At 44.6% G+C, this 19,590-nt stretch overlaps 1 protein-coding gene across 5 annotated transcripts in view; it reads right to left on the minus strand.

Annotated features, from left to right (window-relative positions):
* Positions 1–9,448: 9,448 nt before the first annotated feature.
* The window catches only part of SLC41A3 (solute carrier family 41 member 3), a 43,937-nt gene continuing 33,795 nt past the window's right edge, over positions 9,449–19,590 (minus strand). For all 5 annotated transcript variants that reach the window (XM_033141074.1, XM_033141075.1, XM_033141077.1 and 2 more), the window contains 5 exons: positions 19,406–19,550; positions 17,085–17,164; positions 13,326–13,460; positions 12,776–12,924; positions 9,449–11,186 (listed from right to left, as the gene is read on the minus strand). In XM_033141074.1, the coding sequence (XP_032996965.1) occupies positions 11,001–11,186; positions 12,776–12,924; positions 13,326–13,460; positions 17,085–17,164; positions 19,406–19,550 (695 nt within the window). In that variant the 3' untranslated portion in view covers positions 9,449–11,000. The remainder of the gene's footprint in view (positions 11,187–12,775; positions 12,925–13,325; positions 13,461–17,084; positions 17,165–19,405; positions 19,551–19,590) is intronic.

Consider the following 19,590-nt stretch of genomic DNA (forward strand, 5'->3'; position numbering starts at 1 on the left):
GGTGCATCAGAGCAGATTGCAGAATTCGCCCCACACCCTCTCCGCCCACCCGCCTTGCTCTGCGTCATGGGCTGAATGATGGCACTCGTCCTCTTTGTCTCTCGCATTTGGTGCAGAACCAGCGAGGCCATTTATCACCCCTCTTCTGCTGAAAAGTGTGAATAATCTTATGTGGATTCAATCTTTGTCAATTAGGTTAGAGAACATTGCATAAAACGGATTTAAATCTGCTCTCTTCCCCGGCTGCATTAATCAACAAGCTGCCACCAAATTGCCACACTTTCCTCTCGCTCGCTCTGCGGCAGGATGTGTGCCTGCCCTCCAAAGAGTTCTTGGAAAGGGGCCTTAATCATTTCTTTGCAACATAACACCATAGGTTTTGACTTAGTAATAAATCTTCATTACCCCCCACAAAGATTTTTATTTAAAAAACAACAACAACCCAACCCTGACCCAATTGCAGCAAGATGGAGAAAAGTCTGCAGGTCCAAGCTAACCCCCTTTTCGGAATAGTCTGCAGAAAGAAAATGCCAAGCGTGGCTGTCATTTCTAAGGGGAGCAGGGCAGCTCCAGTTTGCGCTACTTCCCAGGCAAACCACAACTCTTCCCTGCATAGGCCCATAGCTCAGTGACAGAATCTGTTTCACATGCAGAAGGCCCCATGTTCAATCCCCAGGTGGGGCTAGGAGGGTTCCTTGCCTCGGCCCCTAGAAAACTGCTGCCAGTCAGTGTAGACAATACTGAGGTAGATGGACCAATGATCCGACTCAGTATAAGGCAGCTCCCTATGTTCACACTTTGGAGAGAATCACAGAAGGCACCATTGGCCAGTGTCTGCACAGCAGCCCTTAAAGACGTGGGCCTAACCCACACCCCCTGCCCAGCCAATTGATCAATGCTTGTGTGGGAAGGAATCTCCAATCAAAAAGAGCAACGTGTGAGGCCTCTGATGGTCAACTTAAAGTGCTCGTGCCTTTGTGCAATTGCTGCTTCCTCATCAGAGTCCACACTCCAGTGAATAATAATAATAATAATAATAATAATAATAATAATAATAATAATAATAATTTACAGTGGTACCTCAGGTTACAAACACCTCAGGTTACAAACACTTTGGGTTACAAACTCCGCTAACCCGGAAGTAGTTACTCGGGTTAAGAACTTTGCCCCAGGATGAGAACAGAAATCGCATGCCGGAGGCGTGGCGGCAGCAGGAGGCCCCATTAGCTAAAGTGGTACCTCAGGTTAAGAACGGTTTCAGGTTAAGAACAGACCTCCGGAATGAATTAAGTTCATAACCCGAGGTACCACTGTATTACTTATACCCCGCCCATCTGGCCGGACCTCCCCAGCCACTTTGGGCGGCTCCCAACATAATATTAAAAACATGATAAAACATCAGACTTTAAAAACTTCCCTAAACAGGGCTGCCTTCAGATGTCTTCTAAAAGTCTGATAGTTGTTTATTTCCTTGCCATCTGATGGGAGGGTGTTCCACAGGGTGGGTGCCACCACTGAGAAGGCCCTCTGCCTGGTGAGGGAACCGCCAGAAAGCCCTCAGAGCTGGACCTCAGTGTCCAAGCTGAACGATGCAAGGGCACATTCCTTGGGTTACCTACAAGGCTGTCGCCTATGACGACAGTCACTGGATGTTGCCCTTTAATACTTAAATCTCCCCCATTCCCTCCCTGGTTCTGTTGTCTTCTTCCTTCTCTCACCTGCTGTGAGATGCAGCTGGAGTTCCATCTGCTGCCGCCACAGGTGAGTGAGGGCTGGATGATAGGATTGCAGCAGGAACAGATTGGAAGAGCCTCCTCTGCCCTTTCTCTACCTTCATTTAGAAGGGAAAGGCTGGTGTTCAGGATACAAGATAGCAGCCCTAGTGGCAAAAGGTAGTGCAGTTACTTCCCATCCTAGCAGCAGAGACCCTGATGGAGTCAAGGCACCACACGGCTGGGGTTACCCATCACACTTTCGAGCGGTAGAAGCCACTCGGGAATTTGTGGGTAGGCATAAACTGTTGACAGAACCGTTAACTGGACTTAGCTTGGTGCTTCTCAGCTGTGTGGAAAGAAGACCTATAGCAGCGTATCCAGTGAATAGTCACTGTTGTGAGGTTGTTGGGCATAATTTGCTAAAAAGGTGCATCTACTGTACGTGTGTGTGGGTGTTGACCCCGGAAAGCTTTCAGTGTGCCACTGTGATCCATGGGCTGAAATAGGTTACCTAATGCTGGATTCGTGCATATGAGGTAAAAAAAATTAAAAATGCACCCTCATCAACAAGAATGCAACTCTGTTGACTCTATCAGATTGGCTCCTGGTGTTACATAGGGGGGAAATTGAGCTTCTTTTCATGCAAAATAAGCAACAGCTGAATTCTTTCTCTTGACTGTTGAATGCATTTCTTTAAATCACTTAGAATTTTCATAAACAGCACCCTGCCTGTTTGTTTAAAAAACATTGTGTTTTGTGCCAGACCAGAATATTTGTGTGTGTGTGTGAAATGCCCAAATACCAAAGTCTCCTTTCAGAGTTTGGTGTTAAATAACACAGCTTTGACTGTTTACCAGGTAGAGGGATGAGGCAAATACTGTGCTGGGGCACCTGGGGCATTTTTAAAGGAGGTTATTCAAATCTGACTGTGTTGACCTGTTGGCATTTTGCATCTCTTGTCAAATCTTTTGTTGCTGTTGGAAAACTACTGGCTGATGCCTGCAGAGTGGCTCTGTGTGGTGGGGAATAAGAAGTGCATGTTTTGTCATTTGGGTAGCCCAGATTTTTGGAGTTAAGGGTGGGCACCACTCCAAGCTTTATCAGGAGAAACATTTCTGGCTACTTTCAGTTGTGCCTCCTATTAATGGTTCCATCCAGTACTTTTTTCTGGGGGGACTCAGGAGTACACATACCCCTGAACATTTTGTGAATCTAACGAGAGAAGAAACTATTTTTTAAATAAGTTTCTTTTCTAGCATGGTGAATCGTCAGTTCTGCTAATACCCCTGATGGCGGCCTCATTTCCTATCCTGGTGTTTCCTGAGTCTCAGACGGAAGCGAGCGTTTAATGTGTGAAGGAGGAGTTGGAATCTAGCACGGTGAATGGTCAGTTTCGTTGTTACCACCTCCAATGGCAGCTTCCTTTCCTTTCCCGGTGTAATGCATGTTCTTTGTACTTTTGTCCATTAACTGTATTTATTTTTCCCTATTTGAACTATAAAATGGTGATTTTCTTGAGTCAAAATGAAAATACCCCTAAACGTTTTTTTAGGGGGGGGGGAAGCACTGGTTCCATCGGGCATATTGGTGAGAATCCAGGGAGAGGGAGAAAGAGTTCCCTGGCTGAACTATGCGCCGGTACCTTCTTTTGTCCGCCCTGACTCCTCCAATATTCAGCTTCATTAGAGCTCCACAACTTCTAGCATTAACGTGAGAGGAAATAGTCTAACCACCTGTGACCCCTGTGCCATGAATAATAATAATACTTTGGTAAACTTCTATCAAGTCAACTTCACTTGCTTTATCTCTAGAAACTAGTAAGCCTCAAATGCTGCAACCGTTCCTCACAGGGCAGCTGCTCCATCCAGAGTCAGTTTAACCACAAGGAAAACTAAGTGGCTACTTAGGCAGAGAGAAAAAATCAGGGGTGGCAAAATTAGAAGAGCAGGAAAATTGGAAAGCGGACAGGCGATGATGGTAGAAGAGCCAGCAGCCGCCAGTCCCAGTGATCTTTGGTGTACAGTCATACCTCGAGTTGCATACGCTCCATGTTGCGTACATTTGTCTTACGGACCTCCGTGACCCAGAAGTCCTCCCAGGAGCGCGCACGACACGCAGGTGTGCAGAAGCGAAAAAATACACGAACCTCCGGGTTTTTAGTTTTTTTTCTGGGGCGTTTGTGTTACGTAGTGCGATCCGGAACGGATTGCATGTGTAACACAGGGTACCACTGTACAGAAAGGCTTCCGCCATTTTATCTTGAGGTTAGAAACCTCCTGAGTGGGTCTTGGGGAGTGGGCAAGGGGCACCAGTGGCTGCTTCGGATCTCCCCTCAGAGCTGTGGTCATAATGAAGAGGATGTGACTGGCCCAGCAGAGTTTGGAGTAGAGGCTATATCCCTCATGCTGGCTCACTGTCTCCCTTGTGCTGGGGTGGGAGCAGGTTCAGCCCCCCTTTCTCTGTGCCCAATATGGACTCAGTACCAAATACAGTGTCATGGAAGACCCAGTACTACCTACCACCTTGTACTGACTCCACTCCAAATTCCAGGGAGCGAGGCAGAACAGAGTCTGAGTTAGCAGCTTGGGGTGGCGACTTTCAATTCTACCCCCCCCTTAAAAAAAGTGATAGTCTTTACTCACTTCACTTCATTTCCATGTTTGAAGGGTAGTTAATGGGAGGCAGAGCCTTCCATTGTTCTGGGATGGACAGAAAGATTGTTCATGGGTGATATAAGGCAGAGTTAACACATTCTTTAAGTGCTGCATGTTGTTATTTATACTGTATGATTTTGGTGTTCCAGCTATTGATTTCCCTTTTATTTTTCTTTACAACCTACTGTCATTGTGGAAAGAATTGCTTTCTTAAATAAACTGGGTGTTTGATACTTACAGGCAAAGAGCCTGTTGTGTTGTTTGGTTGAGCGGGAAATCGTTCCTTCCTTGCCAGATGTAGTGAGAGGTTTTGTGCTGTTCTTTGTATATAAGACATTGAAAATGAAGAATAATGGGACTACCTTCCTTCGTTTCTAAAGATGGATGTGAGACAACAGTCATAACATCATGAAGACAGTGATTTTTAAGAAAGGATTCCCCTCTGTGCCCTATCATGCTTTGATCACAGTCCTGCTAGCCATATGCTGCCTTGCAACTTATCAGTGAAGCATGAACATGTGAGATCATCCGATATCCACAGGAACATGAAAGCTAGTAAGATCCTGGAAATATGTTACGTGTGGGCCAGGTGGATTTTATCTGCAGAAACCTGCCATGTACAGAAAAGGCACAGAGATTTGGCCCTGAAATTATCTGTGGGACTCTTGTGTATCTGCCTCGTGATGAGTTCCCATCTCTCTACTAGAGAACGCAAAGATTGGGATGTGTGGGCCCCCTGGCAATATTTTTTTAAAAAAGGTTTACTAGACAAACAACCTTAAATATGTGCCTTTGAAATCCCCTTTTATTGAAACTTATTTCCTCCTGTTGCATCATATGTCTTGAGGATGGGATGAGGGGGTGGGAATTAGTGCATGCCCTAGATCAGGGATGGCCAACTCCCAAGAGACTGCAATCTACCCACAGAGTTAAAGACTGGCAGTGATCTACCCCCCTTTGGGGGGTTCAGGTCAAAGTTTTTGAGCTTTTTTTTTTTTAAAGAAGGGAAGCCCTGTTATGTGGGGTTCAGGTCAAACTTGTTGAGCTTCTTTTAGGGAGGAGGGAAGGCCAATGGGGCGGGGGGGGGGGTGAAGGGCCAAAATGTTGAGCTTTTTTTAGGGGAGCCAAAGTTGTTCAGCTTCTTTGGGTGGAGCCACTGATCTACCAGTGATCTACCACAGACGTCCAGTGATCTACTGGATATTCAGAGGCATATTTTTGGTGTGGCTCCCTGCCTGCAAAACATCCACAGAATTCAAAAGGAAAAATGTTAGCTGAAACATATGGGTCTTGTCTACTTTTCACAAATAGGTGCACAGCAGGTATTGATGAGGCCTTGCCCACAGCTAAGACCATCCATCAAAGTGAGTTAGGTAAAACCATTAACGTTCGCCCTAAAATATCGTATTTTGCAAACTGAGGGCTTGTCCACCCATGCCTAGAAAGCACAGGTCTGAGAGGTTTTCTGCTTGCCCCATGCTTTCTAGCCATGGGTCTGAGAGGTTTTGCATTTGCCCTGCAGCTTTTCCTGAGAAAACACACTCTTTGCTGCTGAATTGGACCAAACAGCAATCCACAGAAAACAATCATTTGGTCCGATTCAGTGGTGAACAGCAGGTTTTCCCCAGGGAAAATAGCTGGGCAAATAGAGGTGTAGGCAAGCCCTAAATAATTAGAGCAGTATGTTTGTTTGTCAAAACAAAGTAAAAAATAAAATAAAAAATCCTTCCAGTAGCACCTTATAGAGACCAACTAAGTTTGTTCTTGGTATGAGCTTTTGTGTGCATGCACACTTGGTATCATTTTACAAAATTTTGTGCCATGCTTGGCTTACTGGCATGAGGCACTATTTTTTAATTTTTAAAATTTGCTTACTTTTCAGAAGAAATTCAAGGCAGCTAATGCTACAGTGTCAGGGGAGACACTGATCTGCATTTCTCCTGAGTTGCAGCCTAGGTGGCTAGCTATCATGTGCTCTGCAGTGTTTCTGTTCCTCTAGGATGCCACGAAGTACTCAGGAAAAGGCATTATAATATGCCATTATACTATGGCAGAGTATAATGAGTGCTTTAAAATATTAAAGGGTAGGTATTATTTTCAGATCTCTTTGTTTCATCTTGTAGCAATAAGCACCCAATCCTGCTCTACTCATCATCAGAACTGCAGAACAAACAAATTCTTACTTCTTGCAGCAGACAGAAAACGGGCTTCTTTATGGGTGGAAAACACAACTGAAACTGAAAAGCAGGGCAAAGGAAAGTCCAAGGGGTGAAGTTTAACTCCAGCCCATAATGCATAAGTAATTATAGGGTGACTTTGATAATGAAAAATCCACCCACAGCCAGGGAAAGTCCTGGATAAGCAGTCCGGGGGTGTGGAGCAGGGAGAGAGGAGGCTTTTGTTGTGCATTCGCCCTGCTTTATTCACTGAATTTTTCAGAGGGCCCTATTCTTTAAAAAGCTGTCATTATTTTAATGGAGACTGTTATCGTCTACCATATAAAAAATTACAAACCATTCCCTGGAGGAAGCACAGCAATAGGAGTTGGTGGGGAATAGAATCATAGAATCATCGAGTTGGAAGAGACCACAAGGGCCATCCAGTCCAACCCCCTGCCAAGCAGGAAACACCATCAAAGCATTCCTGACAGATGGCTGTCAAGCCTCCGCTTAAAGACCTCCAAAGAAGGAGACTCCACCACACTCCTTGGTAGCAAATTCCACTGCCAAACAGCTCTTACTGTCAGGAAGTTCTTCCTAATGTTTAGGTGGAATCTTCTTTCTTGTAGTTTGAATCCATTGCCCCGTGTCCGCTTCTCTGGAGCAGCAGAAAACAACCTTTCTGCCTCCTCTATATGACATCAGGTGCAATGTCAACCAGTACTGGAGAAAAAGGGTTCAAGGTTCTTTTTCTCAGTAGGAAATAGGATCCACCACTTAAAAAGCCTATGCTCTAGATCAGCCCTCCAGATGTTTTGGGATTATAACTCCCATGATCCCTAGCTAACAGGACCAGTGGTCAGGGATGAGGGGAATTGTAGTCTCAAAACATCTGGAGGGCCAGGTTTGCCTATGCCTGCTCTAGATGGACCTATACCAGGGATGGAAAACCTGTGACCCTCCAGAGGTTGTGCGACCACAACTCACACCATTCCTTACCGCTGACTGGGCTGATGGGATTTGGAGTCTAACAGCATCTGGAGGGCCACAGATCCCCCATCCTTGGCCTAGATAATCCACTGGGTTGTTCTCTATGTGACATGAGTTGCGTCTTTTTATTTACAGGTAGGTAGCCGTGTTGGTCTGCCATAGTCAAAACAAAATAAAATAAGAAATTCCTTCCAGTAGCACCTTAGAGACCAACTAAGTTAGTTCTTTGTATGAGCTTTCTTGTGCATGCACACTTCTTCAGAAGTGCATGCACACTTCTTTTTATTTGTTTTTAACCTCTCTTGTCCAAGAGCCCCACTCAAATGAATATGAATTGTACAAGAGCCCAGCTGAGCTGACACTTGGATGGATATTCTCCCCGAGCCGTGTCCAAGGCGGAAACAAGCCCTGCAGTAGGTCTGGATGAGAAAATCCCCCCCCACTCTACTAAAAAGGGGACAATTTCTTGTTATGACTCCAGGGGAACGAACAGCTCGAGCCCTAGTTTGAGTGACGAAGTGGGATCGGTGAAATTAAAAGCAGATCCTGTAGCAGCAGCAGTGATACACAGCACTGTCAAAAACACAGAAGTCCTAAAGTAGCGAAACTGTTGGGTCACACTGGCTAACCAAGCATGCAGAGGGTTTGAACTGCCACCACACACCCCCTACAGGGGGAGTCTTTTCCCTCCAGGCCTGCTTTAGGAATGCCTTTTTTTCTTTGCACCATGCCTCAATTCTTTCAAAAAAGGAATAAGCCTGTTTTAAGATTATATAAAGCATTGTGCAACTTATTATGCCTTCTCACCACCTTCTTTCAATTACTGGGAGCTTTACTCCAGCTTTAGAGCAAGGAACCATTCTTCCTCGGCGGACCACAAGAGTTGTGGCACATCTGGGTTTGTGGCTGAATACAGCTGGAACCAAGTAATTCTGCCTTTGTGCAAAAAGGGATACAGATGTTTTGCTCACACGCTGAAAGAGCTCATTCATTATATTTTGTTATGAAGATGACTTGCAAGAGGAGAGATCCAAGTAGTTTGGGGTCAGGATTTGTTGTTGTTGTTCAGTCGTGTCCGACTCTTCGTGACCCCATGGACCAGAGCACGCCAGGCACGCCTATCCTTCACTGCCTCTCGCAGGGGTCAGGATACCTGAAGGATATCCCATATATACTTTCCCAGTCCTGCCAAGTCAGGTGAGGCATGTGAATACTAGAGAGAGGGCCTTTTTTGCTGGTGGCACCTGTTGTGGAATGCTTTCCCATAGACTCTCATCATAAAGTTATTTTTGGTGCCAGGATATTTTTTTTTTACCTCTTCCAGGTTAATAATAGAAATTTACTGTTTCCTTTGAACACTTTGGTCCCCACCCCACCCCCCTCCACTGAGTTTTAGCTTTTCGTTATTGTTTTCATATGTTTGGTGCTACCATTGTTGTTGAGATATTAGCTTTTTCCGTTTATTGCTTTTGCTTGCTTTTTTATTTTCATTTTTGATTTGTGAACTGACCAGAAGACACAATGGATTGGATGTCTTGCTCCTCAAACATATACAGTGGTACCCCGCTAGACGAAAATAATTCATTCTTCGAGTGTTTCGTAGAGTGAATTTTTCGTCTAGCGAAGCGGCAATGCAGCGCAGAGGTTTTCGCGCCGAAAATAATAATATTTTTTCGTCTTGCGAGGCAGCCCCATTGACTTTTTCGTCTTGCGGGGCAGCCTTCTGCTAGCGAATGCCGTTCGTCTAGCGGGGCACCACTGTACTTTGAGGTTTTACTTGCATAATTTTCCATGGCTAAAATGTGGAAACCAAACTTAAATCCTTCATTTGGAAGGGAAGGCTTCCTCATCCATACCTGAAGGAGGTATATCCAATATATTCTGTCCCAGTTCTAGACCAGGACCCACAATGAAACGCTCAAAACATGAACCATTTTTACACTTTTATTTTACATGTGGGTGGATGTTTCTACAAACCATAAAAACTCATGAGATTTGAAACTGCAAAACAAAAAACAAGGGAGAGAGAATGACAATTCTACTACGCTTGGCACTGATGCTGATGACATGGTGAAAATCCACCCTTGGGTCTTTCCGACAGGCGTAGGTAACCTGTAGTCCTCCAGGTGCTTCTGGGCTACAAAGACGATCATCCCCGACATGCTGGCTGGGGCTGATGTGAGTTGGAAGCCCAACAACACCTAGAAGGCCAAACATGCTCTGCCTCTGCTGCAAGCCTTAAGCAATAACTCGCTGGGTTTTTAAGAGCACTGTGCCAGGGATAAATGCGGCTGATTTTCCTGCCTTGGGAAGGACAGGTGATTTGAGGAAGTCCATGGGCACAGAACTCTTAAAAGGTTCTGAGTACTATCAGCACATTGCTCCCCAGGACAGTGACTTCCATGCAGAATACAGAAAGCTCACCCCTACCCCCAGATGAGCCTTCAGAACACACTGTAGGGAACTCTCTCAGTTGCTCAAGAAGTATTTACGAAGTCCATCAGCAGAGCTGGCCATTTAATCTATGAGTATTCTTGCACAAACCCTGAAAGCAGTTTTGGACGGGACAACTGGAGTGGAGAGTGGGATGAGAAGCTGCTCAGCCTCTCAAGATTTTATGGGTGGGTAGGGTTGTTTGAAACCATTCAAACAGCCAATATGAAGCTTTAGTATTCAGTTTTGGCTATTTTATGCCTTCCAGCTACATTTTCCCCATCCTCAGCCACCTTCTCCCGCTTCTTAACTTATACTGCACTCCTGCTACTGCAGTGTCAACACTTCGAAACTTCTGCAAAGCACTCAAATTAAGCATCGGCATGCAAACTGAGAAACGTAAAGTACCCAAATTGCTATATACAATGCTGCAATGACTGGTATTGTGAGGCAGAATCTGAGCTACTGCGGTGCAAAGTTTTTTTGGTTTCCTTTGTGTAGGATATACTGTATTATTATTATTATTTGTGCAGAGTGTGACTAGCCCTGGACATAATTCTCTCTCCCCCACCCTGCTCTGTGTGGGAACATATAGAAGAAATACAGACAGGAAAATGTCATCTTTGATCGCCAGCTGATGCCTGGCAAAGACAGTGAAACATCCTCATCTAGGACATAATCTAAACCCCACTGAGATCAGTGGATAGCCTCCCATTAGCATCAATGGGCTTTTCGGACTCGACCATTTCAATAACACTTCTTAACCAAGAGGAAGGTAGACAGGAGCAGCGTTCCACAACCCATTCATTACTGACACTTTGGAAGCTGCGTCCACGTTGATGCCATTTCATTGGTAGGTATCTTTCAAACTTCACACCTACATGGTATTTAGATGGAAGGGGAGGGATATCCAAGCCATTCCCGTTTAAGGAGCTGGACATCCTCTTCTCCATACCTTGTTTGGACCGTGTCAAGAGCACCATAGCGATTTTATTTTATTTTTACTTGTTGAAACAGTAGGCAGGTCAGTGCTGCAGCAGAAGTCCCCTTTAGTGCTTTGGTATAGTCTTCAACCCATTGCAGATCCAAACCAAGTGAAAGCAAAGGGCCAGGAAGCCAGTGCCCAGGAGGTCTCCCAGAGCGGTGAGGTAGGGGATGGAATAGTTGTCGGGATCCATGCCCTTTCTCCAGAACAGCCGCACGAGAATGTCAGCCAGGTACAGCAGGATTGCCACCTGTAAGCATGGGGGGGGGGGGAGAGAGAGACACACACAACCAGGTACAGCAGATCAGCCACAGTTCCATTTTGCTGGGAATGGCTTCTGTTACTCAGGCACTGGACTTGGCAACAACAGTGGGGCACAGAGGAACTTTGATTCCATGGCCTAGAGGGCAGGAATATTTAGGGCTGGGTCAAATTCTCCCCTCCACCCAGTTTTGCCGCCACATTCACGCGTGCTAAAGTGGAAGGATGAGGTCACAAGGGGGGGGGGAGTGAATGAATGAAAGTGGGCCAAAGGAAGTGTGCTCTGTCCACCCCTCTCCCTCTGCCAGCAGGCTAGCAGGTAGACAGAGGGCAGGAAGCAGCATTGCCTTCACCCAGCCTGGTTTCAGGACTGACATGCCCTTCCAACCTGCTACTGGTTTGTGTGTGAAGTGGGTGGGTGGGTGGAGCTATGGCATCTGCAACAGGGAAGACACAGGAGCCGTACTGATGTGCCACTCACAAGGGATTGCATTTCTGTGCAGCACACAGAGCAGGCCACAGGTTGCATGGGGTTGCCTGAAGAGCAGTCCTGGTATACTTGTGTGTAGAGCAGGTATCTACAACCTTTTCAGACCGAAGACCCACTTTTAGCCCGTGTATGCCTTGGGGGACCCATTTCTCAAACTTCCCCCAGCTATCTGCATGGGGGCAGTGCTCCTGTTGTGGCCCACTTTGAATCAGGCCGCGACGCTCCAGCTGAAGAACAGCGGCACAGGAGGTCCTGCACCACCAAGACACCGGTGCAACTGGGTGTCCCACTCACGCACAGCTCCTACACACCAGGAGGTGCTTGCAGAGAGATTTCTCTGTAGATGATTGTGGGCAATATGCGGCTGCTGCAGGAAACTGTTGCCAGGTTGCGGGTGGGGCTAAAATCACAGCACTGCTCTTCAGTCAGCGCAGAAATGCTCTAAATGCAAGTATTGCAGGATGAAGGCCATGGCAGCCCCTGGGTATAGTCTGCAGGCAGATGAGACCAGCACCTTCCTAAAGCTAACTAAGCAGCTGTCAGTCTGAACAGTGCCTGAACATATCTATGACACCTTGATCAGTTCCAGGATCCCAAACTCTCCTTACTTCAAGCCATTATAGAGATTTTGACTCAACAATTCAAATATCATGGGGAAAGGAAGGTGCTTGACTGATATTTTTTTTTTTAATATATATATATTTTTATTTGCATATTTTAAAGTTTCAACTGATATTTTTTCTTAGTGACATGGGGAAGGTGTGAAAGCAGCCTAAAGAGGGTGATGTGTTCTGGCTGGAAATGGGGGGGGGGGATTTTATCTGCCACCCTGCAGCATTTTACACTGACATCTCAATCAGTTTCCCCCTAGAAATCTCTACTTAAAAAGATACTGTGGCTTCCAAGTAGGTGCTGTTAATTTAGAAATCTAAAAGGGACTGGGATGAGGATGGCGGCCTGCGGTTTGTAGAAACTGGAGTCTGTCCCCGGTGCATTCATATAGCTACAGTGGCTGATCGAATCTGGAACACATGGCAGGACCCAAACTTATACTAAAAAAAAAAAGAAGAAGTCAAGTTTCTGGTTACCTGTAGAACAGCAGCCATCAGGTAGAAGGCGACAAAAGTGAAGGTGGGAGCCGTGTGGCCTGCCTGCAGGAAATGAATGGTGTAGATGAACAGCAGGTGCCCTGGGATCACTAGCAGGATCAAGACACGAGCAGACTTTGAATTTATTCCTGCAGAGGAGAAAAGGCAAATGACATCATAACTCTGGTTATACTGAGCGAATACAAAATGATCCGCTAGTAAGGAGCTGGTCCCAAATGGGAGATCCATTATATATGCGGTTTGCCATTGGTGTCCATGTTTTAGCTGCGTGGGGCTGGATGTGTCTCTTTCATGTTACTTAAGGATGAGCACTTTCAGTGTTTTTACTCTTCTGATGTGTACTTGATATTGTATGCTTCTTTTGAAAAACAACAACCCTGAACATTGCTTTGGGACTTTTTTTATAGTAAGCAACAAATAAATACAACTAATATTATTATTAAGAACAATAATTTGGGCTAGTGCACAGTTCTCCCTGGGGGTTTAGATGCGAGAGTAGCTAGGCACCAGTACCTAGAAAGCAGATTACCTGAACTGAAGAAGGTGGTGCATGGATTTGGCCAGTGCTGCCTCATCTTGTGTGGCAGGACTCCAGGCATGCTCCAGAGATGCAGAAATGTGGAGATGCGGCTGGCCTGGATAGCTACCAGATTGCCGCCGACACCTGCAAAGCCAAAAAAAAAAAAAAAGAGAAAAAAAGCAGAACACACCCTTTAATCCTCAATAGCTGGGAGACACTGGGAGGATGGTGATCAGTCAATATCCACTCATGCACTCCCACAGGTCTGAAAGCTAAGCAGAGGTGTCTGCCCTATAAGCTACCGAACCGCCTTACTGCCACTGGCTTACATCGCCTTCTCTAGCTCGGTATCCTTTAGAGCATTGCTCATGAGCGGATGGTGAGGCAGGAAACGCTGCTGTCGCCTGATCAGCGGCGAAGCACTAGAATACCGACAGAACAAAAACTGGATTGGTGCTATGGATGCTTCGTACAAGAAGAACTGCTTCTGTTGTTACTGGCGTTGCCCCAGATTTCTACCAACTGCCCGGCAGCTGCACAAGCACACCTGTACATATCACAATGCCCTGCGTGAGCTTTAAGCACGGCCAGCAATGCCAACGCTCAGCTGGTGGGGAAGTGAGAGAGCAGCCAGGGTGGGAAAATCATAGTTCCCAAGATCTTCTCTCTCTGTCAGTTTGCATTTCTTAGTACAGAAAGTATTGATCTGGTGTAGCGATCTTTCCTATTTTACTTAATTCAAGAGGGTTATGGAAGCTTCTCTGTGTGAAAGAAGCAAGCAGAAGGTTACTGGTGTTTGGGTTATTCCTTCTGAGAAGCTGAGTACAGCTGGTTTAAGCTGGTTCTGTTACCTCTTTCTGTCAAGGTCACGCTGACTATAATACCGTAGTGACGCCAGAAGGAGCCTGGGTCTCACTCTCTCTTTTTCTTTCTGGTGTGGTGTTCCATATATAGTGTTAAGGTTATAGTCTTACTATATGTTTGTAAGTTTAGGTTACGTCTGCTGCAACTGGATTTCTTATGGACAGTGCCAATCCTGAATGTATTGGATTTGTGACCTTTATGCTCATTTGCCTTCAGTAGCAGTAAAGCTCTGCTGGATGAGATACAATTGCCTCTCGTCTATTTTAGGGGAAATCCTGCAACGTGTTTAAGTTTTTACTCTGCTAACTGTACATTGGAATCTGCTCTGGATCAATACTGAGTAGACTTCCAATGACAATCTCTACTGTGGTATTACACAAAGAAATGGAAAGAAGCTACAGGGGCCGCAGCAACTTGTGTTACTGCCTTGAGGCCTCAGCAGGCATTGTAAATCTTTCAGGGGACAGAGGCCTCCTCAAATTTCTAACTACCAGAAAAGGAATTGCAAAACTGCTGCATGAACTGCAACAGGGCTTCTCCTTTCGTTTCTCCTGCTCCAGATATATAACCAAATAACGTACTTCCAGTTCTGAGAAAGATTTCCCTCCTTCCTTATCACATACTCGATATTCATGAGTTAAGAAACCCAACACAGGTGCTCTGTAATGCAACTTGTTTGACTCTTGTGCATAGACAGGTTCTTTTATAACAAACAGCTAACAGGTGCTGCAGTGCTTGGCTGTGAAACCACCTGCAGTATATCTGCAACTGTGGTAATTACGGTACCAGCAATTTCTATTCTGACGAAAGGAACCATGGAATGAAAGGACAAATTAAAAGTTCAGCACCATCAATCTAATTAGTCTCCGCTGGATATGGGCCACCCAGCATTCTCACAGGCTCTTGGCATGCTAGCTTATTTATTACTTGCGACAAAATTTCTATCCTGCAACTTCCTGCAACACCTGGAAGAGGTGTTCAAAGCAGAAAACAAAAACAGAACGAAAAACATAATTTCCTGCAACACCTGGAAGAGGTGTTCAAAGCAGAAAAGAAAAACAGAGTGAAAAATGTATTGCAATCAATTAAAATGTGATAGGACAGTAAACAATGCAGAGTGTTTGAACAGCATAACAAAGCTAAAACTGAGAGAGGCTGAATTAAAAACAGCCTCTGGGGGAAAAGAGTTGGACTAAGACTTCCCCCAGGCCCATTGCCAGGGACTCGAGTCGTAGCTCAACATCTTGAGGGACACAGATTCCTGCTCTAGGGCCTCACTCCATTTCCTTCTCTACTGTGCCATCTCTTGAGGCACACTGTATAATACTACTAATTTCTGGCTGTCACTCAGGTGGAATCTACACACATGTAAAAAAAATCATTCTGAAAATTCTTTTTAAAAAAAGTGTTTATAAAAATACATTGAATTTTCCATAAGGCTCACCATCGGCATCTAGTGTCACATTGTATATTGCGCTTAAAACACACTTAAAATGTTTTATTTGCAGCTGTCCATAAGCTTATGAGAAAGGACCCATAAAGTAATTGAAAGGAGAAAGCCCCGAGTGAACGTCTCCCTTTGGGGTGCTATTTTACAGCAACATTATGTCTTCAACCACCTCAGATTATATGAAGCAATTGTCCTATAAACCTTTGGCAATAATGAGTCTCACGGACATATCTGGCACAGCAACTGCAGCACTGGAAATCCAACAGCTGCTTTCAATCCCCCTTCTCAGAAACAAACAGAACCAGAAAACTCTTAAGTTTTAAAAGCAAAGCATGGCAGAGCATTGTCACAATGTTCTTCTGGAAGCACTGAATTCAGCCGAGTGAATCAGCTCTATGTAAGGCCTGGTAAAATTGCAAGACAAATATTAACTTTCTGAAGGAGAAGTCACCTTTCATGTTCAGCAGATAGAGGTTAGTTCTGTCGAAACCTGACAATGTCTTATATGTCTGGGATCTTCCACTCCTTGTAATGCTCCCTGATGCTGCCCATGTGGGCGCACTGATGGAGACAACAGTTCTTGGTAAAATCCTGTTCACATGAATGCTGTTCCTGAGTTCAGAGTGGAGCAATCCTCTACTTCATTCTTGTGTTTTATTTATTTAAAACTTTTTTATATTTGCCTTATTTATATCCGTATATTTAAAGAAAGCTTAAAACCACATTTGTTCCAAACCCATTTTGTTTAATTTCCATATCTCACGATGAAAGGGAAATTCCAGGACTATTCAATTCATTTCAATGGGTCTACCCTGAGTATGACTGACATTGGATCTCACCCTAGACAGAGCTGTCAACCTTCCTTTTTTTTTTGCATTGGGAAATGGCCATAGCTGTCAACTTTCCCTTTTTTTGCAATGGGAAACGGCGCTGGAATAAGGGAATTTCCTGCAAAAAAAAGGGAAAATTGACAGCTATGCCCTAGAAATCCAAACTCCAGTCACTTGTGCCTATTTCCAGGGCCAGCACAAAAGTGTTAAGTACTATACACAGCTTTTGAAGCATTTAATCTTCCACTGGAAATTTAACATTTAAGTACAAAGCAAGATGCTTTACTGAGTCAGACCAAGGGATTGTTTATCTCAGTATTGTCTTCACTAAATGGCATTGTCGTGGGTGTCTTATCCAGCCCTATCTGGAAATACCAGGGTCTGTACCAGGACCTTTTGCACAGCCAATACATGTGCTCCACAACTAACCTTAAATCTCTGGTCTATCCAACCCAGACTTAAAGCTAATAAATTAAATGTGTGGCAAGCAGGATTCGTCTCGCTTACGGATCTGAAAATGGGGATTCTCTTAAGTCCTACCACGATGAGGGTGAAAACAAGGACATATATTTCACTTGCAGCCTGACATGCTTAAAAAGAAAAAGAAAAAAAGAACCAACCTACCATTGATCACAGGAGTGAAAATAGCTATGCCTTCAAAGTTTGGATTGGTTATGGTTTTGTCCAAGATAAGTCCCCCAATGCTGTTTTCAAAAAATGAGAGAACATGAGTATATCCTTCATCTGTTAGTATCCCACTACTCAGTGACTGTGTAAATAATCAATATCTTCTGTGATTACATTTGCTTCTCATCCTGATTTCCCCCCAGCAATATTCTGTGGAAATCCTTACTTTTGCTGATGCCACTCAGGCGGACAGCTTTACTAAGATAACAAAGATTTCACCTCAGTTCCCAGGCTAGGAAGACTTGAAGGAAAATAGTACGTATCTGAAATCCCACAACAGGAAAGATTTTGGGATGAAGGGAGGTATACATTTCTATTATTATTATTATTATTATTAAACATTCTACACACACACACGGTACACTGAGGAAATGTCTTCAACACCGAAGCAGACCAAGCACAGTAGATTGAAAAACAAAACTTGTAGCACTTTATAGCATATCATTTTAAATAATATGACAAGTACAAGGCCATAAATTTCATTTATTATGGGTACCATCATCATTTATGGCTTCAGAGTATTTTCTTGAGAATATAGCCATGCCATGACTGTTAGAAATCTGATCTGAACTAAGGTGGAATAAAAAGCAAAAGAAAAGTTGAAAAGAATAAACACATGTGATTGGAACAAATTTCAAGATAAGAACTAAAACTCTGGAAGGTACCTCCACGTAGCAATATGCATACCATCAGCATTATTCTTATTATTCTTATAATTCATTATCTGCCCTTCACCCTAAGGTTACAGCAATTAAAAAACACTACTAATATTAAAAAAATAAATAATACAAAAATAAGGTGGGGTGTAAAAATAGTTTTGAGTTTGTGATTACCAGACCCCCCTAAATTCCTGGGTCCAGTAAGGGTTAGAATTTAATCAAGGCAAATGTTAAAATATAAACCAGATCAGTTTCCTGACCAAGAAATCGCCTGGGGAGATGGGCCATTAGGAGGACAAAAGGAAGGTAAGGAGCCATTAGGAAAGCGAAATTAGAAGGGGCTCTGTGCCAGATGGCAAATGGGAGCGACCTTCCGCTCAACTCAGGGTTAGTTTTCGGAAACAAAGCAGAGTTTGAAGAAGAGACTTTAGAGTTGGCTATGACAGGACCTAAGAAAAAAGGTTGCAGTCTGTTAAAGTCAGCAGGCTAGAAAGAGGGTCAGAGCATGATGGTTGATTTCTGCGTTTGAATCCAAAGCTGCAGTTATGGGAGAAGCAAGACCCTGGGGGGGGGGGGGTGTCAGTGCTGTGAACCTCACCCTTGCATGCTCAGGTTGTATATATGTGTAAATAAACCATATATCATAAAGACACCATAGTCTCCGCTGTGCATCATTTCTTAAAGGAAACACGGACCTTGGGTGAGCGCCTGGAACCCCTGGAGTCTTGCATTGCTTGGATATTGGGGTGACACGCAACACTATGCATCTCAAGCTAGGGTGAAGAGGTACATCTTCAGCACTGGCAGGGAGCTGTATAGTGAAGGTACCAGACGCAACTCGGTGGGAAGGAAATCCCACAACTTAGAACTGCCCTCTCTTGGACCACCACCACCCTGTGGGCAGAGGAACTACCAAGAGGGCACCCTGCCAAGTTCAATACTCAAAGGGTCCTGCCTTTTTTTTAAAAAAAACATGGCTGCATTTCCACATGCCCTGACCTCCCAAGGTAATCATAAATAAGCGTGTGTCCAGCCTGTGTCTTATTAGATAGCAGTTGTTTGGTCACTGAATTCTAAAATAAGTAGAGATATGCTGTTTACAGTTCAAATTAGCTCATTGTGCAGTTATCCCAGCTGATTCCTTTCAAGAAGTGGGGGCCAATGGAAATAGAGTTATATTGCAAAAGGACGTGGCTGGAAGCCTGCACACTGCAACATTTTGTTGCAGGCCTAATTTGTCTCGTTTAACACATGCACATAAGCAGTTTTGGGGCTGGTTCACGCTTATACCAAGAGTCCGTCAGCATCTTGTGGTTACTGAACACTGTCCTCATTGCACACTTTTGGGAACCCCCCCCCACCTTAGAGTTTTCTTCTGTATTGTATTTCTGTAAACATTGGGCATTCCCCCAGCTTGCCGACATGTCCTGTGCATGTATGGCACTGTTTGGGCTCCCTAAGGCTCCACACTCCAAGAACATGTTAGCTACAAACCAAATACACAGGAAGAAATTCTCCCTGGAAGCGTCGTATTTGCACCGTTAGCATCAGGGACAAGACCTCTTAAATTCCCGTCCATGTCTAGCCCACTATGCTTACCTGCTGATGGCCATGGCAACAATGACTGGCTGCCACCCAGACTTGAGGACTTCAGCAACGGGAGGACTCTGCCTGGCAATAGCCACCCAAAGAGGAATCATAACAATGAAGACGGCACAGATCAGAGGCGACAGGTACCTCACCTCTGCCAAAGAAAAGGAAAGGTTTGTTATTATTTTATTTTT

The sequence above is a fragment of the Lacerta agilis genome, chromosome 2 (genome assembly GCF_009819535.1).
Source record: "Lacerta agilis isolate rLacAgi1 chromosome 2, rLacAgi1.pri, whole genome shotgun sequence".
NCBI lineage: Eukaryota > Metazoa > Chordata > Lepidosauria > Squamata > Lacertidae > Lacerta > Lacerta agilis.